We start from the raw sequence: 18,892 nt of genomic DNA, 5'->3' as shown, positions 1-18,892 counted from the left end.
GTGCTGATAGAGATGGAACCACAAACAAGGAGGTAGTACCACCATACTCAGCCCTCATTGTGTTGTTTTATTTGCACATGTCCATATGTATGCCTTTTAAAATACTTTTTAGAAACCTGAGGGCTCCCGCAAAAATCATACGCACAGACATGGAAATCTGCAAATAAAACAATCCAATGAGGACTGGGTATGCTCAGTGCTAACTCATAGCAATGGTGTTTTAAATCAGCTGGAAAAGAAAAGTAAGAAATTAAGGAAGTGGGTGCAAACCCTACAAGGTTATAGTAACTTGAAGAAATGCATGGCATGCTGGCTGGAACCATGGTTTGGGGAAAAGTACCACACCTTTGGGTATTTTCAAACTTTCAAGAGACACAAGACTTCCATAAAGCAAATAATGTCAGTATTGCCCACTGACACTTGCAAATTTTATTGTTTAACAATTTGAATTAGAATTTATCCAATGAGGCTGCATGGTACATATCTTTCATTTATTTATTTAGCTTTAAAAGTCCTTCATCACCTTTATCAATTTTGCTGAAGAAAGAACTGCTTTATAGGGAACTGTGGGCGATGTTAAAATGACAGATGCATTGTATTCTTGTTCCAAACGCTGATTAAAAACTTCCATATGCAAAAGGCCAAGGAAACCTAACCTGTAAATACAAGAGAAGTTGTCCGTGTTGACTTATCCTGAAGGCTATAATATCCAGACCCACCCCACCCCCACCCCAAAAGTTAAAGACTAAAGTACTAGTTTGAATGTAGCAAGACTCACCTCCACCCAGCACCCAAGGCAAGGCTACTGTCGCGATGAACAGTAACACTAGAGTCATTAAGCGTTAGCTTTTCTACAGCACTTTTCAGGTTGTTATATTCTGACTGGTCCACTGGGTACATTCCTGTCAATGAACACAAAACTTTGATTTAAAAAAAAGGGGGAGGTGACCAATATCCTAATGTATTTTATTCAGCACATTGTATACAACCACTTAAAAATATTTCTTTGCATGTAACTGATGTCTTTTTCAACTGTTTCTCATAAATAATATACCAGATTTTTAGCAAGAAGCCTGTTTGCACAATGGAACTTCCTCTCATTTTTCTCCATGCTGCAGCTCCCCCCCCCCCCCAAAAAAAAATCTGCTCCAGTTATCCTAATCCTCTGAATCAAATTTTGAGGATGTGTGAGAAGAGATCAAATCACGCCCATTTCTCCTACAGTAGTTCCGTGAACAGAAGGAAATGATTCCATTCCAGATTTTAAAGCCTCATTTCATATATAGAAGTAATAGGCGCATAGGCCTAAATCAAATGTTATTGCCAACAAGAGTAGACCCACTAAATCAGTAAAATCTATGCGAGTCCTCATTTATCTGGTTACCAATGATTCAATGTGCTTCAACTATTTTGGATTAATAACTAGATTCAAGCTGTATTTCCCTCAAGGATTTCCAGCCAAATAAAGAAGCTAGAAATGTTTTACAGAATCTTCAAGATAAATTATATATTTAAATTGAACCTGATAAAATAAAACAGGTTATCTAAGAATGAAAGGCAAAAATATTCTCATGTCAATTTTTAAAAATCACTAGCCTACTAAGCAGCTATCGTAATAAGCAATAATCTTCAGAAAGTGAAGCATCTTGTTGTGTAACCCACAGAAATTTACCATGCACACAAAATGGTGGCATTATAAATAGAAAGGCAGTGAACTGAACAGGTACATGTTAAACTGCTTCCCAACTTTTGAATATGTGCACCTCACCTGCAAAAACCATTGGTTTTGCTGACTTAAACCCAGGAAATGGATCCACTGGTTGGTTATGTAAATAGATTGTATCTCCTATTTGGGCTTCTGTAACCTCTTTCATTCCAGCAATCAGATAGCCAACCTGGCCAGCATATCTAAATGAAATTGCCACCATGTGTAAATATATAATACATTTAATTAATTCAAATGTCTTTCATCTTGCAGATATAGTAAACAACAGAGTGACTAGGAATTACAACTGGATTATGCAGGGGATCCTGTCTCTGCCCATGACATCATGGCTCACTAGCAGGAAAGGGCTGGACACATTATCCTTCAACAGCTTCCTCACCAGCGCCACATTCCTCAGTGTGGTTGTCTGGATTTAAAAGTGAATTTAGAAGGCATTTACAATTGTCGCATCTGTGCTATGGTCATAAATGTGAGCACTAAACAATTATGAGATCATAAGCTTATGACATTGTAATTGCTCAACTCGACACGAGACCAGATCAAATCAACAAATCAACAGAAATAAAGGATTTTACTGTTTCCTGAAATCTTCCGGTTTAATGTCCGGAACTGAAAAGAACCGAGACACATTATTAGGCAAATACACTTGCTGGTTTAGCCAAAAAACAAACAAAACAAAAAGGGAAAGGAAAGGAAAGAAAGAGGCCCTGTTCTACATTTGATTTGCATGCTGGGATATAAAAGGAAATCACAAATACTAAAGATTAAGGGAGGGGAGGGAAGTTTTTGTATATATTGTATTGTATTTCATTATTGTTAGCTGCCCCGATTGACCTCAAAGGGGCAGGATATAAATAAAATTATTATTATTATTATTATTATTATTATTATTAATAATAATAATAATAATAATAATAATAATAATAATATAGTGGTGCTGCACAGAAATAAGGAATCAGCATATCCCCACAGGCTACAAATACTTACAACTTGTGTGTTGGCTGCTCATTGGGCGTTAGAATTCCTACTTCATTCACTTCGTAAATCTTTTTTGTGTGAGCTGATGTTATTTTATGGCCTTTATGAACTTGCCCACCAAATAGTGCTATGTTAGCAATCACACCCCTGTACTGATCGAAGGTGGAGTCAAACACCAAAGCCTTCAATGGATTTTTCATGCTAACCTGAGGCCTATTACAAGACAAAAAGAAAAATATCAAGGCAGTTTTATAAAATATATAAAACTTAATCTATTTTTTCTAAAGTGTTCAAATTACTAATTGAGTTTTTTGTGGGTTTTTTCAGACTATGTGGCTGTGTTCTAGAATTAATTCCTGCATGGAGGTGTGGTGTGGTGTGGTGTGGTGTGTTTGTGTGTGTGTGTGTGTGTGTGGTGTGTGGGTACACTGTGTGACCCTTGGATGAGAGGGGTGATTTACATGTTAAATTGTGTGTTGGTTGTTGGTGAATGGCAAGGCCTCAGGGTCAGAGGATATGTGAGGAGCATTTGTTTCTATTTAATTGCTGATCCATTGTCCTGCTGGAAATCCCATCTTCCTGGTGCTGTTCATTTGCATGTGCTGAGTCTGAGTTTTGGGTTTTTTCAGGACTGGTATAAACTAACCTGGGCATAAAATGCTATTAAAAAACACTGAAATTCTGGACCATGCCAACAATGGAGCCCTGGTGGCGCAGTGGTTAAAGGCCTGTACTGCGCGCATTCACTCAAAACCACAAAGTTGCGAGTTCAAGACCAGCAAAGGGCCAAGCTCAACTCAGGCTTGCATCCTTCTGAGGAGGGAGCAAAATGAGTACCCAGACTGTTGGGGGCAAATTAGCTTCTAATTACTTACTTGCTGTCCCTCACCGCCTATGAGCTGTTGGAATAAGGTATATAAATAAAGCAAACAAACAACAAACTATCAGGTCAGAATGCACAGGGAAGCTATTGAAATACACAAACAACTTCAACAGAAAAGAAGAAACCCTTAAAGTAAGCAATGTTTGGCTACCAGTCCTGAAAAACACCAAAATCAAGACTCAGCACATTCAAATGAACATCACCCAGGGTCAGAGGGTTTTCCAGCAGACAATAGATCACTAATTAGACACAAATCCTCCTTGCACATACTTCCACTCTGAGGCCTTGCCATTCACCAACAGACCAACACACAGATTAACATGTAAATCATTTCCTAATGAAACAGTAATGATAAATGATAAATATATGTTCGTGTGTGTGTGTGTATGTATAAAATATTAAGTTCATAATTATTGCATTGCGAACATTAAAATGTTTACATCTCTGCACTTACTTTTTTCCTTTTTAATTAAGGGGTGAAACAGATGGCCTGAATGGAGCGAGCTTGTGCCGCTCTGGTGCCATTCACCCCAGGATCGCGGCAACCACACGTGCCCTGTCCCAATCTGGGCTGCTGCTGTGGTACTGAACCAGGCTGCTACTTGACCCAATTCTTCTGCAATGGTGAGGCATCAGCACAGCTTCCAGCCACATTCGGGGCATACATAATCTAAACACCATGCCCTCAATGTGGCCCAAAGCTGGTGCTTTTGGCCTGTCTGCTTCAGACCTAAGTTAAACCAATCTACTAAAATTAAAAGTTACTAAATTACAGATATTATCAAAGGGCTTCAAATGAAAATGTACAACTTTACTGAATTGGAAAGTTAGGCAGCACTGCAAGCCATACTGTTTTTCAATAATATAAAAGATGCCAGAAAAGTAAACTTACGGAGGGATCCTTTCAATCACTTCCTGAAGTATTCTTTCAACATTTGTTCCCAGTTTAGCAGAAATCTAAGAACAGGTTTTAAAAGTTGGACTTTTTTTCCACAGAATATTGAGTGCACATAAACTAGCAAACTGCCAAGTACCACATTTATGTATAACATATCACATTGATTTTATAAATCATTTAGGATGCCCAGCTATATTAGGGAAAAAAATGGCTTCACTACCAAAAGTAAACAAGTACATCTATTCAACAACTTACTCCACAGTACTATTCAGAAACATGGGTAACACAAAAGAAAAAGACAGTCCATCTTCAGTAGAAAAACTGCTGACATAAAGCATTTCCTTTTTTATATAATCAACCGGAAATGCTGAGACAATGGAAAGAAATATGCACATTCTCCAAGCACTCTCTGACAGTCCAGTTTATTCATTTATGAAAAATATTTATCACTTCTCTGACCACCAGGATGTCCAAAGTGTAGTACAATAAAACAGATAAAACATTCCTTTATGAACAGTTTTTTTTAAAAAAAAAAAAATATGCACTGGAACTTAGATCCAGGCAACTCATCTACACTTTAGGTTGCCCACTATTTTAAGTATATACTATATTCAACTGACTGAAGCCCACAGATTGAAGCAAATTATAAAGATCTCTCTGTATTCATTAGCTGAATGGTCTGGCAGTGAAAATCAACTAGACTGCAGCGGTTCCCAACCTGTGCTCCAAGGAGACCTTAGGGCTCCCTGCATGCACTTCCCAGGTGCTCTGTGGCTATTCCAGGAAAATGTAACACAACTCCTGAACACCATTAACTTGTAAAAGTAGGCCTCTTAGGGGCTCCGCCATAAAAATTGAAAAATTCTGAAAAGGGCTCCATGAGTCAAAAAGGTTGGGAAACTCTGAACTGGAGGATACAAACTACATTAAATGCAGTTGTTGACACATAGAAGATTTCTGTGAGCCCACCCTAAGAATCAAACATGAAGTGCAGGAAAATAAAAGAGAGCTCCTTCTTACCTATCCACAGACCCACAAACCAGCCAGTTGGTAAGTCAAGCAGTTTCTGATTGTCAGCAGCAACCCAACCCACATGCATAAATCTCAAAAGGCAACTTACCCTAATACAATTTACTTTGGGAATATCAAATACAGTTTCAATTTGATTTTCAACCCTCTCAGGATCGGCATTCTTTAGATCTATCTGCAAAGCAATGTTTTTATTATGATATCAATGAAGCAGAAGTAATTTATAAAATTTTCAGAAATAAATTCTACTTATGGCCAAAATGTGAGAATAAAGCCACATTCCTTAACAATGTGGGAAATGTGTAGAGGTTCCATCTCCCTTATCCAAAATGCTTGAGACAGGAAGTGTTTTGGATTTAATATTTTTTTCATTTTGGAATGCTTTGTTGTTGTTCTTAACTTCCTTCAAGTCTGCCTCAACTCATGACAACCCCATGAATGAGATGCCTCCAAGTCCCCCTAAACTCTATTGCCCTGCATAGGTCCTGTAGTCTCATGGCCATGGTCTCCTTAATTGAATCTATCCATCTGATATGTGGTGTTTCTCTCTTTCTACTGCCCTCCACCTTTCCTAGATCCATTTGTCTGTCTTTTTGGCTGTTCACAGTATTCTTAGCACTCTTTTCCAGCACAACATTCAAATGAGTTGATTTTCTTTCTATGAACTTTGTTTACTATCCAGCTCTCACATCCATACATAGGGGCTCGACAGATGGGCAGAAAGGGGCGTCAACATACTACCCCTTTCTGCTTCCGACAGAGGCCAGAGCAACCAAACAGCGCGGCCTCTGGGAGTCCTAAAAACAACCCACTCCTGGTGCGGCGCCATTACCATCCTCGCGCATACATCATCATGGCTGTCCCTGTGTGGATGGGAGCAAGCCATGACACCGGCGGCGCACGGTAGGGCTCAGGAGCATGCAGACACTCCGCTCTCCTGATCCCTAAAATCGGCAATAGCGACAGTCTGTACTGGGCCATACTGATGGAAAATACAATGGCTTGGAGTATCCTGACTTTGGTGTTCAGCTTGATATATTTGTGCTTTAAAATCTTGTCTAGTTTTCTCATAGTCATCATTCCCTTCTGATTTCTTGACTGCAGTCTCCCTTCTGGTCACAAATTGATCCAAGAAGGGAAGTCTTTAACTATTTCAATTTCCTCATCATGTACTTTGAATTCCTATAGCTCCAGGGATGTTTTATCCATCAGACATTTGCAATGTGGTCCCTAGTACCTTTTATTTTCTTGAAACCAGCTTGCCCCTCTGGATTTTCTCACTCCATATATGGTAGGAGTCTCTAGCCTGAAACAGACAGGCCAAAAGCTGCTTCAGGGTCGTGGCTGGAAGCCACTCTGAGGCCACCTAAGGCAGCACAATCTGCCAGCAAAAGGAGTGGTAAAAAGTGCTCCTGCTTGCTGGCAATGCATTTTGGACCATAGTGGGAGCCCACTTTGAAAGCGAGCCATGCAGTCATTGCAGCCCAACTGCATCTGGAGTAGCCAAAGACTGCTCCTTGTCACCTGTCTGCTTCATCCCAAGGACAGTCAACGTATTTACAGCAGCTATGGAAAATAAGAAGCCTTGAGTTATCACAATCATTGTTTATTTGTAAATCACCAAAAATTACTGCAAAAAGCCCTGAAGTCAGCAGAGCCCAAAGGACAAGATGAAACATCAACATAAATTGAAAAAAAAATATAAGATCATAAAGAGCTTTAAAACTGAGTACTAGTTATACAGTGAATACAAGCAGAATAGGTAGACACTGGGGTGAAGCAGACAGGCACAAAGGGGTGGCCTCTGGCTGCTCCGCCTATGATTGGAATGCGATCGGCTGGGGACTGTGGCATCCACACAGCCCACTCTCAAAGTGGGCCAGTGTTACGGTTCCAAAGCCAGCCACTGGCAGGAGCAATTTTTCTCCGTACTATTCTTTGGCAGCTTCCAGACGCTCTGGGGGCATGCATCATATGAACACCATGCCCCTGAAGGGGCAAGAATCCACTCCTTTTGGCCTATCTGTTTCTGGCCACTGAAGAAAATACTATACTAGAAATGACACACAGTCAAGATAGCGAGCATCTTGTTACCACCACAGTAAAGTTAATGTGATCAAGTCATGATTTTCTATTTGTAAGTTGTTAAGATATGTTATTATTATAAGACATGTGATATTACCTTATTTATAACTGGAATTATTGAGAGTTGTGCTTCAAACGCAAGATAAAAATTTGCTACTGTCTGAGCTTGAATACCCTAGAAAAACACCAGTATTAAACATTTGAGTATTTGTGCATGTTCTTTCCAAAATATTTTTGCACAGAAAAGGAAACCAAATGCACAAAGCAAGTTTTTACATTACAATAACCATGAACATGTTATGTAACTGACAAACCCCAATTCACGAGGCAAGTCACCTCTGCAGAAACTAGCTCCAACCTAACTATTATTTTAGTTCAGATGCTGTAAAAGGGACAGTTCTAGCATTGATATGTGAGCACCTGGTGCTCTTTATTCAAATAAAATAAATTAAAAAATATAAAAATAAAAATAATAATAAAGAAATAAAATAAATGATATAAAATAAAATATAAAATGAAAATGAACTAAAATATAAAATATAAAATAAAATATAAATAAATTAAAATATATAAAATTAAAAATAAAATAATAAGTAAAATAAATAAAATTAAATACAAAATTAAAATAATTTAAATTAAAAATATAAAATAAATTACAACAAAATAAAATATTAAATAAAATAAAAAATAAAATGAAAATGTCATAAAAGTAAAAAATAATCAAATTAACCAAAAATAAAATAAAATAAAATAATTAATAAATAAATAAATATTAAATAATATAAAAAATAAAATGAAAATGTCATAAAAGTAAAAAATAATCAAATTATATTAAATACCAAAAAATAAAATAAGAAATAAATAAATATTAAATAATATAAAAACAATATAAACTCAAATAGAAAATAAAAATTAAATATTAAATATTAAATAATATAAAAATTAAAATAAATTTTAAAATAAAATAAAAATACAACAAAATAAAAAATATAATAAAATAATAAAATAAAATAATATAAAATATCTTGTGCATGGCTGATTCAAGTATTTAAGAAAATACTTCTTGAAACCCTGGTGCCATAGAGGTTAAATGCCTGTACTGCAGCCACTCACTCATAAACCACAAGGTTGTGAATTCATTACAAGCCTGGGACGGCTGACTCAGCCTGGCATCCTTCTGAGGTTGCTAAAATGAGTACCCAGCTTGTTGGGGGCAATTAGTTTATACACTGCAAACCCTGTAGGGAATATTTAAGTACACTGATAAGCAGTATAGAAATATTCTTGCTTTTGCTATTGCTATGTTCCAAAGCCAGTTACCCTTTTCATTTTATACATAATTGAAAAATGCTTCAAAGCCCTACCTCATTTGCATCCACTACAAGCAAGACGCCTTGACAAGCTGACAAAGACCGGGATACTTCATAGTTGAAATCCACATGGCCCTGTGCAAGAGAGGAAAAAAGTGAGATAATGGATGAAATCTCCAAGGCATGATCTCCCAAAGTTTTGGTCTATGGCTCCCATTACAGCATGGGTAGTAGATTTTGGGAACTTTACTCCAACACATCTGGAAGGTTGAAGATGCTTTGGACAACTGAAGCCTATATGTAATTAATAAGATCTCTGAAGAATTCATCAGCTACAGTATTTATAAACTCTCTATGAATTAGCTGTAATACTTCAGCAGCAGCATACTGTACAGCTAATTACTGCAGCTTTATTTCACAATGCAGAGGTGAATAACACATGGTCCACATAGTCAGTTCTGTGACTGAATGGAAGTCCCACTGTGAACTGCAGTGGTTCAGTACCAAATCTCACAAAGAGCTGGAACAGACCTGCCTGAAAAGCCAGTTTCCATGCTGCTTGGGGGTGTGGTATTTAAATGCCACATGCCCCCAAGATGTCCTGAAGCCGCTCTGACCGCCCTGATGTTGGCAGCTTCAAGCAGCTCCAGGGACGCAGCATTTAGATGCCACACACCGCTGAAGTGCACAGAAGCTGGCTTGGGGATGTGTTAGGCCTGTCTAAGGCAGCCCTTTACCAGCCCAAATAGGAGCGGATCGTTTTTGCTCCTATTATGGGTTAGCTCCAGGCCGGGTTGGGTCCACAGAATGTGTTTGCCGCATCTGAGCTCTGGGTCGGCCCCAATCTGCACTTTTGGGGTGGTCTGTTCCAGCCCACATTTTCCCAATAAATAAACTTTAATAAGAAAATAACCATTTTGGGAAATCAGACATTAGGTTTACCCTGGTTGTGGTACAGTGTAAGATAGAACATCAGGAGTGCAGCTTGTGGAAGGATGGGGTGTGCGGAATTAGACCTTAGTCTCACAAAAGTGGTCCATTTTTATTATAAAAAATTAAACAGTGTTTAATAAAATCTGAATACATGCAAATCTAAACCCCACTGTCAGTATATCAGAACAGGTTGCATAAATTTAACTACATAAACAAAACAGAAGCTACTATGTTTTTACTAATTCCATGATAAAGAACAATACACTATGATCCAGTAGTACTTGAGCCACACTGACAATTAACTTACAGGTGTATCAATGAGATTTAAGAGGTAATTTGTTCCTTCATGATTATAAATGAGAGAGGCAGTCTGGGCTTTCACAGTGATTCCTCTTTCCCGCTCCACTTGCAATTTATCCAGCACCTGTTTATTCTGGTCAGTTTTAGCAATGGTTCCTAAAGCGTTAGATATATTCAGTAATTAATATGCACTGCAAGTAAGAGAATAATGGATTTTATCCAACAGTGTCATTTAGCTCACAGAAGGCTCTTTCCTCTCACTGAAGCTACTCGCAACAAACGGGGAAGGAAGGCAATTTTCACAGGTGTCTCCTTTCTCCTGTAGCACCTCCCATGTTGTTCTAGCATCCCTGAAGCAGAACTGGGGAGAGGTAGGGTGAAGGACAATCAGAAATTTCCACCCCCTTTGAAATCTCCACTGGGTCAAAGAATGACATGGGGCCGGAAAAGACCAGCAACTTCAGCCAGCTTTAAGCCGGCTTGGGGCCTTGGCATTAACATGCACCATGCCCCTAAGTCGCCCAGATTGGTGGTGATTACATGCCAGGCAGCTTTAGGGTGACTTGGGGGGGGTGTGGCGTTCAGAAGTCACACGCCCCCAGGCTGGCTGGAAGGTGGCTGAAGCAACGATGGGGTGGCTTTAATCCACCCCAAATAGGAGTGGCTTTCTGCCGCTCCTATTTGGACCAGATTCTGGCCGGATTGGGGTCGTGGCAGGGAGTTGCTGCAGCCACAACCCAGCTCTCTTGGGGCAGCTTGAAGCCGCCCATTTGGGGTGGTCTATTTCACCCCATGGTTTTGCACAGCTGTATTTCAATCTTGTAGACACAAAATTACAAAAATATCCATTTGTATATATTATCTTTCCAAACATATTAATATTAAGTCGTGATAGGTGCCATGACTGTAAAGTTCAGCAGCGTGGATGCAATACATAACTAATTTCAACTCGACACAAGGCAAAACAAATGCTATTATTCCCAAATGTATTAGTGGGCATTCTCAACACCTATGTTCAGTCTTCAGTTCAAATTTTACCATATGCACAACTAGATAGGCAATTTAAAACCATTATACCTGATCTTGCACAGCTTTTTCACAATCATGTGGCCCAAACAACTGCCATATGCAAAACCAGTGAAGAGGACAGGCACCTTCATGAGCTGGAATTGATTAAAAGGGCAATGCTGTTTGTTGTTGTCCCTTATATTGAATCTGTACAAAAGTGACATCTGTATAAAAGGCATGTGTTCAAAGCTAGTGACAAGAGATGGCAATTCGCCAATGAAAAACTGAGGTGGCAGCTGTGCACAATTAGTACACAAGACAAATAAGGAAGCTCATGTTTGCTCATTTCTGCATAATTCATTTTGCCTCCATGAGCTGAATTTTCAAACATCCCAACAGGAGAATGGGGATATTTTGAAGCTTTTCAAGGCAATTAAACTAAAAAAATTTTTTTTAATGGAAGCCAAGAGTAATTTCACAGCAAATAACAGCTGTAATGAAACCTCATTTCACTTAACTAGAACAGAAAGAATCTACAGTAAAAATACAGGTTGAGATCCTGCATCATCAGACAACTGTGGAGCTCCACTGTCATAGCTACTTATGCTAATGCCACCCACCTACTCACCCCTCGAAAGGAAACCCTGCTTCTTAAGACAGGCAGCACTCAAAGAGTTCCCACAGTGCTGCAGATCAGTGTTATGAAATGACAACTGCTACAGTCTTGCAATTGTGGAGCATGTTGACACAAGCAGCTGGAAAGACTCCTTGGGTTCCTGCCACAGATATTTTACTCAACACACCTTGCAAACAGGAGAGTGCCGCAGTCATTAGTTCTCAGCAACTTTATCTGCAACACCTCAGATACCCTGCCTGGTTAATAGGTAGGTTTTGGGAATGACATTCAGTTATTAATGACTATAAAAGTGAATCCCAAAATTTTCGACACCCTAAGTCCAGCTTATGATCTTGTAAATACTAAATAGGTTGCCACCATATCTTAGGAAGTACTTCATATACTTTTATGAGCAGATGGCAGAGAGGAAATGTTATACTTTACATACCTACTTAAGCATTTAGAAAACTCCAAAAGAGTGAGCTACTTATGACACTCCATATCTTTCTCAACTGCTACTCTCATGATACAGTGGTACCTCGGGATACGAAATACCCAGGTTACGAAATTTTCGGGATACGAAAAAATCCCATAGGGAATCATTGTTCCGGGTTACGAATGTTTTTTCGCGTTACGAAAAAACTTTTGGTGCTTTTTTCGGCTTTTTCGCACGGAATCGCGGCTTTTCCCCATTAGCGCCTATGGCAATTCGGCTTACGAAGGCTTTTCGGGTTACGAAAGCGGCCGCGGAACGAATTAATTTCGTAACCCGAGTACATCATTACTGACTAAGATAGCTAGGACTGGTTGAAGCTGATATACCACAATTCATGGAGGAGAACAAGTTGTCCAGCCCTGTTCTAAATCATTGCACTGCAGTCAGTATAAAAAGATCTGGGATGCATAACAAAATGAAAACAAGGAAGATGAAACACAGCATACCATGATCCCTGCTGTACGATTACATCACCTGTTATCTCCAGCAGCCTGTCTGCTAGAGTACTTTTGCCATGGTCAACATGAGCTATTATGCTGAAATTCCTAATATTCTCAACTGGAAACATTGACATATCCACTGTATCCTAAAACACATAATGTCAGAAAACATTAAGTTAGTTGACAAATCATGCAATCAAATTTATATCTTTGCCCATATAGTTTATAATCTCATTAAAGCCTAAAATTCATTGTTCATTTTTTTCTGTTTTTGTTTCTTTGTTCACTATGGCCCGAAACAGACAGGCCAATAGAAGTGGCTTCCAGCCACTTCGGCATGACTTATGCCCCCAAAGTGACCGGAAGTCTCTCCAAGGCCACCAAAAACAGCCAGAAGCCACCATAAAAAGGAGTGGAAAATGTCTGCTCCTGCTGGTGGCCTGTTTAGAACCACGGCAGCAGCCCACTTTGGGAGTGGGCCATGTGGTCACCACTGTCCTGGGCCAATCACAGCCTTATTGCAACTGGAGTGGCAAGAAACTGCTTCTTGCCACCCATCTGCTTCACCTGTATAAGATTTTGAAAGGAACAGAAGAACATGCATCCAGGTACACGTTTATTATTCTAGTACTAAAAGAGTACACTGACTGAGTGGTTATTAGTGGAAATGATACAGCTAGAGAATCATAAAAATAGATCCTGGGTACTCCCACTTGAGATTAAGTCCCACCAAACAAAACAGAATCTATCTGTAAATAACTATGGGTCACACAGTCAGAACAGGGAAACTGAGTAAATGGTGGGAGCAGTATGCTAAATTAATGTGATCAACAAAAAAGTGAGAATCAAAGAAAAGTTTGCAATTATCAAAGGAGGAAATGGACATGTTTTGCTGAATAGAAGAAAGGAAATATCACATGATGTACAATTGTATACAGTGACTCATAGCAGATATAGTTCAAATTTATTTTTAGTCATACTGCATTACAGATAGTAGTGAAAGATATTTAATAAAGGTGAAAACAGCAACAACCTACAAATATGCATAAGTATACAAAGAACTGTCACCTTGCCAGGGCCAGAGTGGTACTGTCTGAGGGACCCAGTGCGATGTGAAGGAAGTCCTCCCACTCCCAGGGAAAGATATGAACAGATGCTTGCATGATGTACTTTCTTAAACCAGACATGAAGATCTAAAGTCCTTTTCACAAGTGCAAACATACTTCAGGATAGCTCAAGAGTCACCATTCAGACTATGGGGTAGGAAACAAAACTTTTAAAACACCATATGGATTCAGCCAGTGGTTCAACATAGCATATTCCACAGATAAGCTTGTTTCAATAAAATGCTTGATTCCTTCACTCAAACACATTTCCAAATGACAGACCAGACTTTTTTTATGCAGAAAAATATTATCTGTATAAGGAAGAAGACAGTCCAATGTTTATCTGTTTGGTGAGCCTGGAAAAAGAGAAAAATATACTTAGTTTAGCTTAGTTTTTAAAGGTACACCTAACCTGCCTTGAGGTTTTACTTTCTTCCCTTGCCATAATCAAACTATGGCTTGCATTCAAATTCATGTTATTGGGTATTACAGAACTTGCTTCCTTCCTCTCCCCATGGAAACCTGCAACACCATGTGAAAGCAGTTCCAGTAGTTTTCCTACTCCTGGAGCTGGTTTGAAGACTTATGGGATGGGGGGACTGAAAGAAGGGTCACCCTCCTCACATTCCTAATGACAGAAGTAGTTCCATGAATGGAGTAACACCAAACTGCATTCTGGCTCACTAATAAGCATTTTTAGGCTGTCATTACTCATGCTTCAAGCTGAAAGTTTGTAACAAGTAGCTCTGAAATAGATGGTCTCCAATTATAGCAATGCCCTCTAATAGACTAATAGTTTATTTAGATTTACTGCAAATTTCAAAGCATTTCCTTCTTTCATTTGTGCTTACCACAAAGATAACTGAACAGTATTCTTGAGTATCAGATGATGACCAGAAAAAGAGAGCAAGTAAGTACCATCATGCCTTGCTTTCCATCTTAACAGGACATTGAACAGAGTACTGTTTGCTCTTCAAAATTTCTCTGCACCTTCTTTTATCATTTTATGTCCAGAACTTGAGAATATTATTTTTTGAACCACCACTCCCAGAAATCTGCAACGAATTCCTATTGTAGGAGCTTTCATCCAAAACTATGATTTTCCTAAGGTCTAATTTATCCTTATTTTGAAATCATTCAACTTGTTAATTTTGGCAGAGTTTTTAGAGGCACACTGCCTATCTGCAATAACAAAAGAGTGAGGATTGTTTGAGGACTCTAATAAGACTACATAAGCAGAATTTTATTTAGCTGATATTCCATCACTCAAAGTTTGTTCTACAAGCTCAAATGCAAGGCCTGTTAACCATTCAATAGCCTTTTAATTCCACAATTAAAGCTTTAGTAGAATAATCAGAGCAATTATCCAGTCCCTGCCCACTATTATGTGTTATAATTTTAACAAATCATTCACCACTACTGCTGTTCAAGTTCACTTCCATTACTTTTGAAAACTGTTCATCTGGTTTGTGTTTTTTCAGAGCTGATTCAATGATTGCATTACTCATGAAAGGCATTTCCATGCTTGAATGAGCAGGGAACCTACCAGTGAATGCTTATTTCACCACTATGTATTCATATGCTGCAACAGGCCATGCTATTCCGAGAATGTGGTAATATAGCAGAAAGTAACTGTACTTGCATACTGTACATTTGTCTCTACAGAGAAAGCTAATCTATCTCTGCACATTATGCAAAACAATGAGTTAAAGCAAGGTGGTGTGGGAGAAACAGGACAGCTTCTCTGCATGTTCTTGCCTATGTGCTTGGGTATAGTACATTCAAAGCTGACCTACTGAATACTCATGTATAAGTCTAGAAATTTAGGTCAAAAATGACCCAAAAAACCTGAGTTGACTTATCCACAGGTCAATGTAAGTACTGTATCTTAACTCTTATTTAAAAGAAGAAACCATCTCCTGATGTAAAGCAAGGGTATAATATGTGAAGCACCAACACCCTCTAATCTATCATCCATGCAATCTTAAGAGTAAGCACAAATGTCTGCAGGAATTTTGCAAGTTCCTTGACATTATTTTGCTTTGCTTCATCCTTTAGATCCTTTGCTATAGGCCCCTAAATTTTAGACTTATCCATGGGTCATAGCAAAATCCATAATTTTGGCCTCAAAACTTGCCCTCAACTTATACATGAGTTTGACTTATAGTTGAGTATATACGGTATTTCTGAAGTTGTACACTGCAGAACTCATACCACACGTACCTGGAATAGTTTCAGACATCACACAAATTTAGTTTTGGAATATTATCATCCTACCACAAATACACCTGATCTTGTCTGCTTTGGTGAAATTACACAAAGTCTGGCCTGGTGAGCACTTGGATAAAAGACCACTATGAAATATCAGGGATCTGAAGGTAGGTCTAAGAAGGAATCCTGCCTGAAACCCAGTTAGTATTGGGAACACGGGCTAAATGGCCTGACTCATTATCAAATAGGAATACAGGATGCTAACGTTTTAAAAATGTTTTCCAGTTGGTTCAGTGTGTAAATGAAATCTGAAATCACATAGAAGATTGTAATGATGGCTACAAGTATAAAATATGGAACTCTATTGCCTAGGTCTCCTCCATGATTTTTCTGTGTAAAGTGTTCCCACTCCAGACCTAAACAACGCTCACATTTATTTAATTATTTGGAGTATTTATACCCTGCTCTTCAGCCAAAAAGGCTCTCAGAGCAGCTTGCATCCTTCCAAAGACACTAAAATGAGTACCCAGATTGTTTGGGGCAATTAGCTTACACTTTGTAAACTGCTTAGGGAGTGCTTAAGTTCAGTGATATGTGGTATAGAAATGTACTTGCTATTGCTACAAATGATCAATTAGACATTTCACTGCCCTCAGGCTTACACTCTAAAGCAGTGGTCCCCAAACTGTGCTCTCTAAGGGATTTTGGACCTCAGCTCCCAGAATCCCAGACTATTGGCCAATACGGCTAAGACTTCTGGGAGCTGAAGTCCAAAGAGATGGTTTGGGGACCAATGCTCTAAAGAGACATGACACAAAAGGAGAAGGGAATAGCAGCAGGGAAAGGGATCAAATCCAGCAGATCTTCTCCCCCTCTGACACCTGGACCATGGCAGATGGCCTTATTATTATTCTGGCTATATAAGATAATACATCACAGGAGAGAGTAGCAGGGCTTACATAACTGCAGCAATAGCTGAACCCACTCTTAGATGTGCCTCCCATATAGAAACACACCCTAACAAATTCAGAGATGTGGAGTTAATGTGGTTTTTGTTTTGTTTTGATGCCTTGCTTTGACACCTCAAACCTGGAAGCCTTCAGGTCCAGAGGCTGAGTGAAATGCAATGGTGGAAGTGCTGTAGAAGGGACAACAGGCAGATTACACACACACACACATACATACAGTCGTCCTTCCACATTTGCAGCTTTGACTTTTGCAGATTTGATTAGGTCCTCCAGAGCAATTCTATGGTCACCTTTAACCAAAAGTCACACTGAAAGACCTAGAGATTCCTAGTGATATCACTCAAATAGGCATTTTCAGCTCCTCCAGTGCAATTCTATGGTCAGTGTATGATATATTTTGACTAGAGTTGCACTGGAGGACCTAGAGACTCCTAGAGAAGTGTCATCTCAGGTAAAAACATAAGTGTTTTTGTTATTTGCGGTTTTTCCACATCCACAGGGGTCCTGTGCCCCTAACCCCAGTGAATTTGGACAGACGAGTGTAGACACAGAGGCTAAGATGGAAAGTAAGAGGCCATGCTTTTTGGTCATTTATTTATTGCCCTTATTCCTGGCATCCTACAGAACAGCTGGCAGAGGCAAATGGTGTTTTGTTCCCCCACTCCGTTATTTTAACAACTTAGGCTAGGAACTGTCCTAAACTGTGCCCTTTAAGAGATTGTGGACTTCATCTCCCAGAAGCCTCAGCCATGTTGGCCAACAGCCTGGGATTCTGGGAGCTGAAGTCCAAAATCCCTTAAAGAGGACATTTTGGGGGCCACTGGTCTAGGCAGTGCCTGTCCCAAGGTCAGCCAGGAAGTGTGGGATATAAGCCTGTGTCTCCCAACCTTGGCTGCATCTGCACTGACAAACAATGCAGCCTGACCCCGCTTCAACTGCCACGGCTCGATAATGCTATGGAATGCGGGGATCTGTAGCTTGTGGTGGCACTAGAGCTCTCTCGCAGGGAAAGAGGCATGGCGACACTGGGCTCACAAAACTACGGAACCCCGAATCCCACTGCATTAGAAAACCCCAATCCCAGTCAAGACACACGCTCACCCATGGCCTCTATCAGAGACACCCGGAAGCGGAAGTCGTGCGAGGGTCCTGAGAAGAAAGGAAGTGACGTACATTCGTCCTCTCCTTCCGCCAAGGGGGAGGGAATAGCTTGAAAAACATAGAGATAGAAATTGTAGAATAAAGCACTCTCTTCCACTGTCAAGAACAGTAGCATCCAACGTCCGTAAAACCTTAATAAGGACAAAAAAAAGTCCTTTTTATGTTTTCATTTTTTATATTTTATATGTTATTTACTTTATTTTAATACTTAATTTTATTTTTCATATTTTGTTTTATGTAATTACTTTTTATTTTTAATTTAATTTTATTTTTATAATGTATTTTACTTTTTATATTTTCTATTATAGTTACTTTTATTTTATTTTTCATTTTCATTTTTATATTTTATTTTTAATATTTTATTTTCTCTATTTTCTATTATAGTTACTTTTATTTTAATTGTATTTTCATTTTTATTTTTATATTTTATTTTTATTTTATTTTTTAAATTATTTCATTTTATATTTCATTTTATTTGTTATGTTACTTCATTTCATATTTAATTTTAATTTAATTTTATAATACATCATTTTCTTTTTATTTTATCATATATATTTTATTTTGCTTCTTTTATATTATATTTTTAATATTTTATTTTTATTTTATATTTTTATTTTTTATATTTACAAATTAGATAAATTAAAAATTAAATTAAAATTAAAAATTTAACAATAAAATAAAATAAACCATACAAATAATATTAAATATTAAATATTAAATAATATAAAATTCAACATAAAAATA

The 18,892-nt window shown here is 38.4% G+C and overlaps 1 protein-coding gene across 9 annotated transcripts in view; it reads right to left on the bottom strand.

The window, feature by feature from the left end:
* The window catches only part of GUF1 (GTP binding elongation factor GUF1), a 28,812-nt gene extending 10,530 nt beyond the window's left edge, over positions 1-18,282 (bottom strand). For 2 of the 9 annotated variants that reach the window (XM_042467424.1, XM_042467425.1), the window contains exons 1-12: positions 18,089-18,282; positions 13,771-14,164; positions 12,737-12,848; positions 10,150-10,298; positions 8,964-9,044; positions 7,697-7,774; positions 5,606-5,689; positions 4,480-4,544; positions 2,714-2,917; positions 1,769-1,908; positions 779-902; positions 524-656 (exon numbers count right to left, since the gene is read on the bottom strand). In XM_042467424.1, coding sequence (XP_042323358.1) covers positions 524-656; positions 779-902; positions 1,769-1,908; positions 2,714-2,917; positions 4,480-4,544; positions 5,606-5,689; positions 7,697-7,774; positions 8,964-9,044; positions 10,150-10,298; positions 12,737-12,848; positions 13,771-13,923 — 1,323 coding nt within the window. In that variant the 5' untranslated portion in view covers positions 13,924-14,164; positions 18,089-18,282. Of the gene's footprint in view, positions 1-523; positions 657-778; positions 903-1,768; positions 1,909-2,713; positions 2,918-4,479; positions 4,545-5,605; positions 5,690-7,696; positions 7,775-8,963; positions 9,045-10,149; positions 10,461-12,708; positions 12,849-13,770; positions 15,913-17,035; positions 17,191-18,088 lie in introns of those variants that run through there. The other 7 variants (XM_042467421.1, XM_042467423.1, XM_042467422.1 and 4 more) reach the window with 7 other exon arrangements.
* Positions 18,283-18,892: the final 610 nt, after the last annotated feature.

Source organism: Sceloporus undulatus, chromosome 5, assembly GCF_019175285.1.
Source record: "Sceloporus undulatus isolate JIND9_A2432 ecotype Alabama chromosome 5, SceUnd_v1.1, whole genome shotgun sequence".
NCBI classification, from domain to species: Eukaryota; Metazoa; Chordata; class Lepidosauria; order Squamata; family Phrynosomatidae; genus Sceloporus; species Sceloporus undulatus.
Note: the sequence above shows the minus strand (reverse complement) of the source record. Positions and strands in the feature narration are given on the sequence as shown.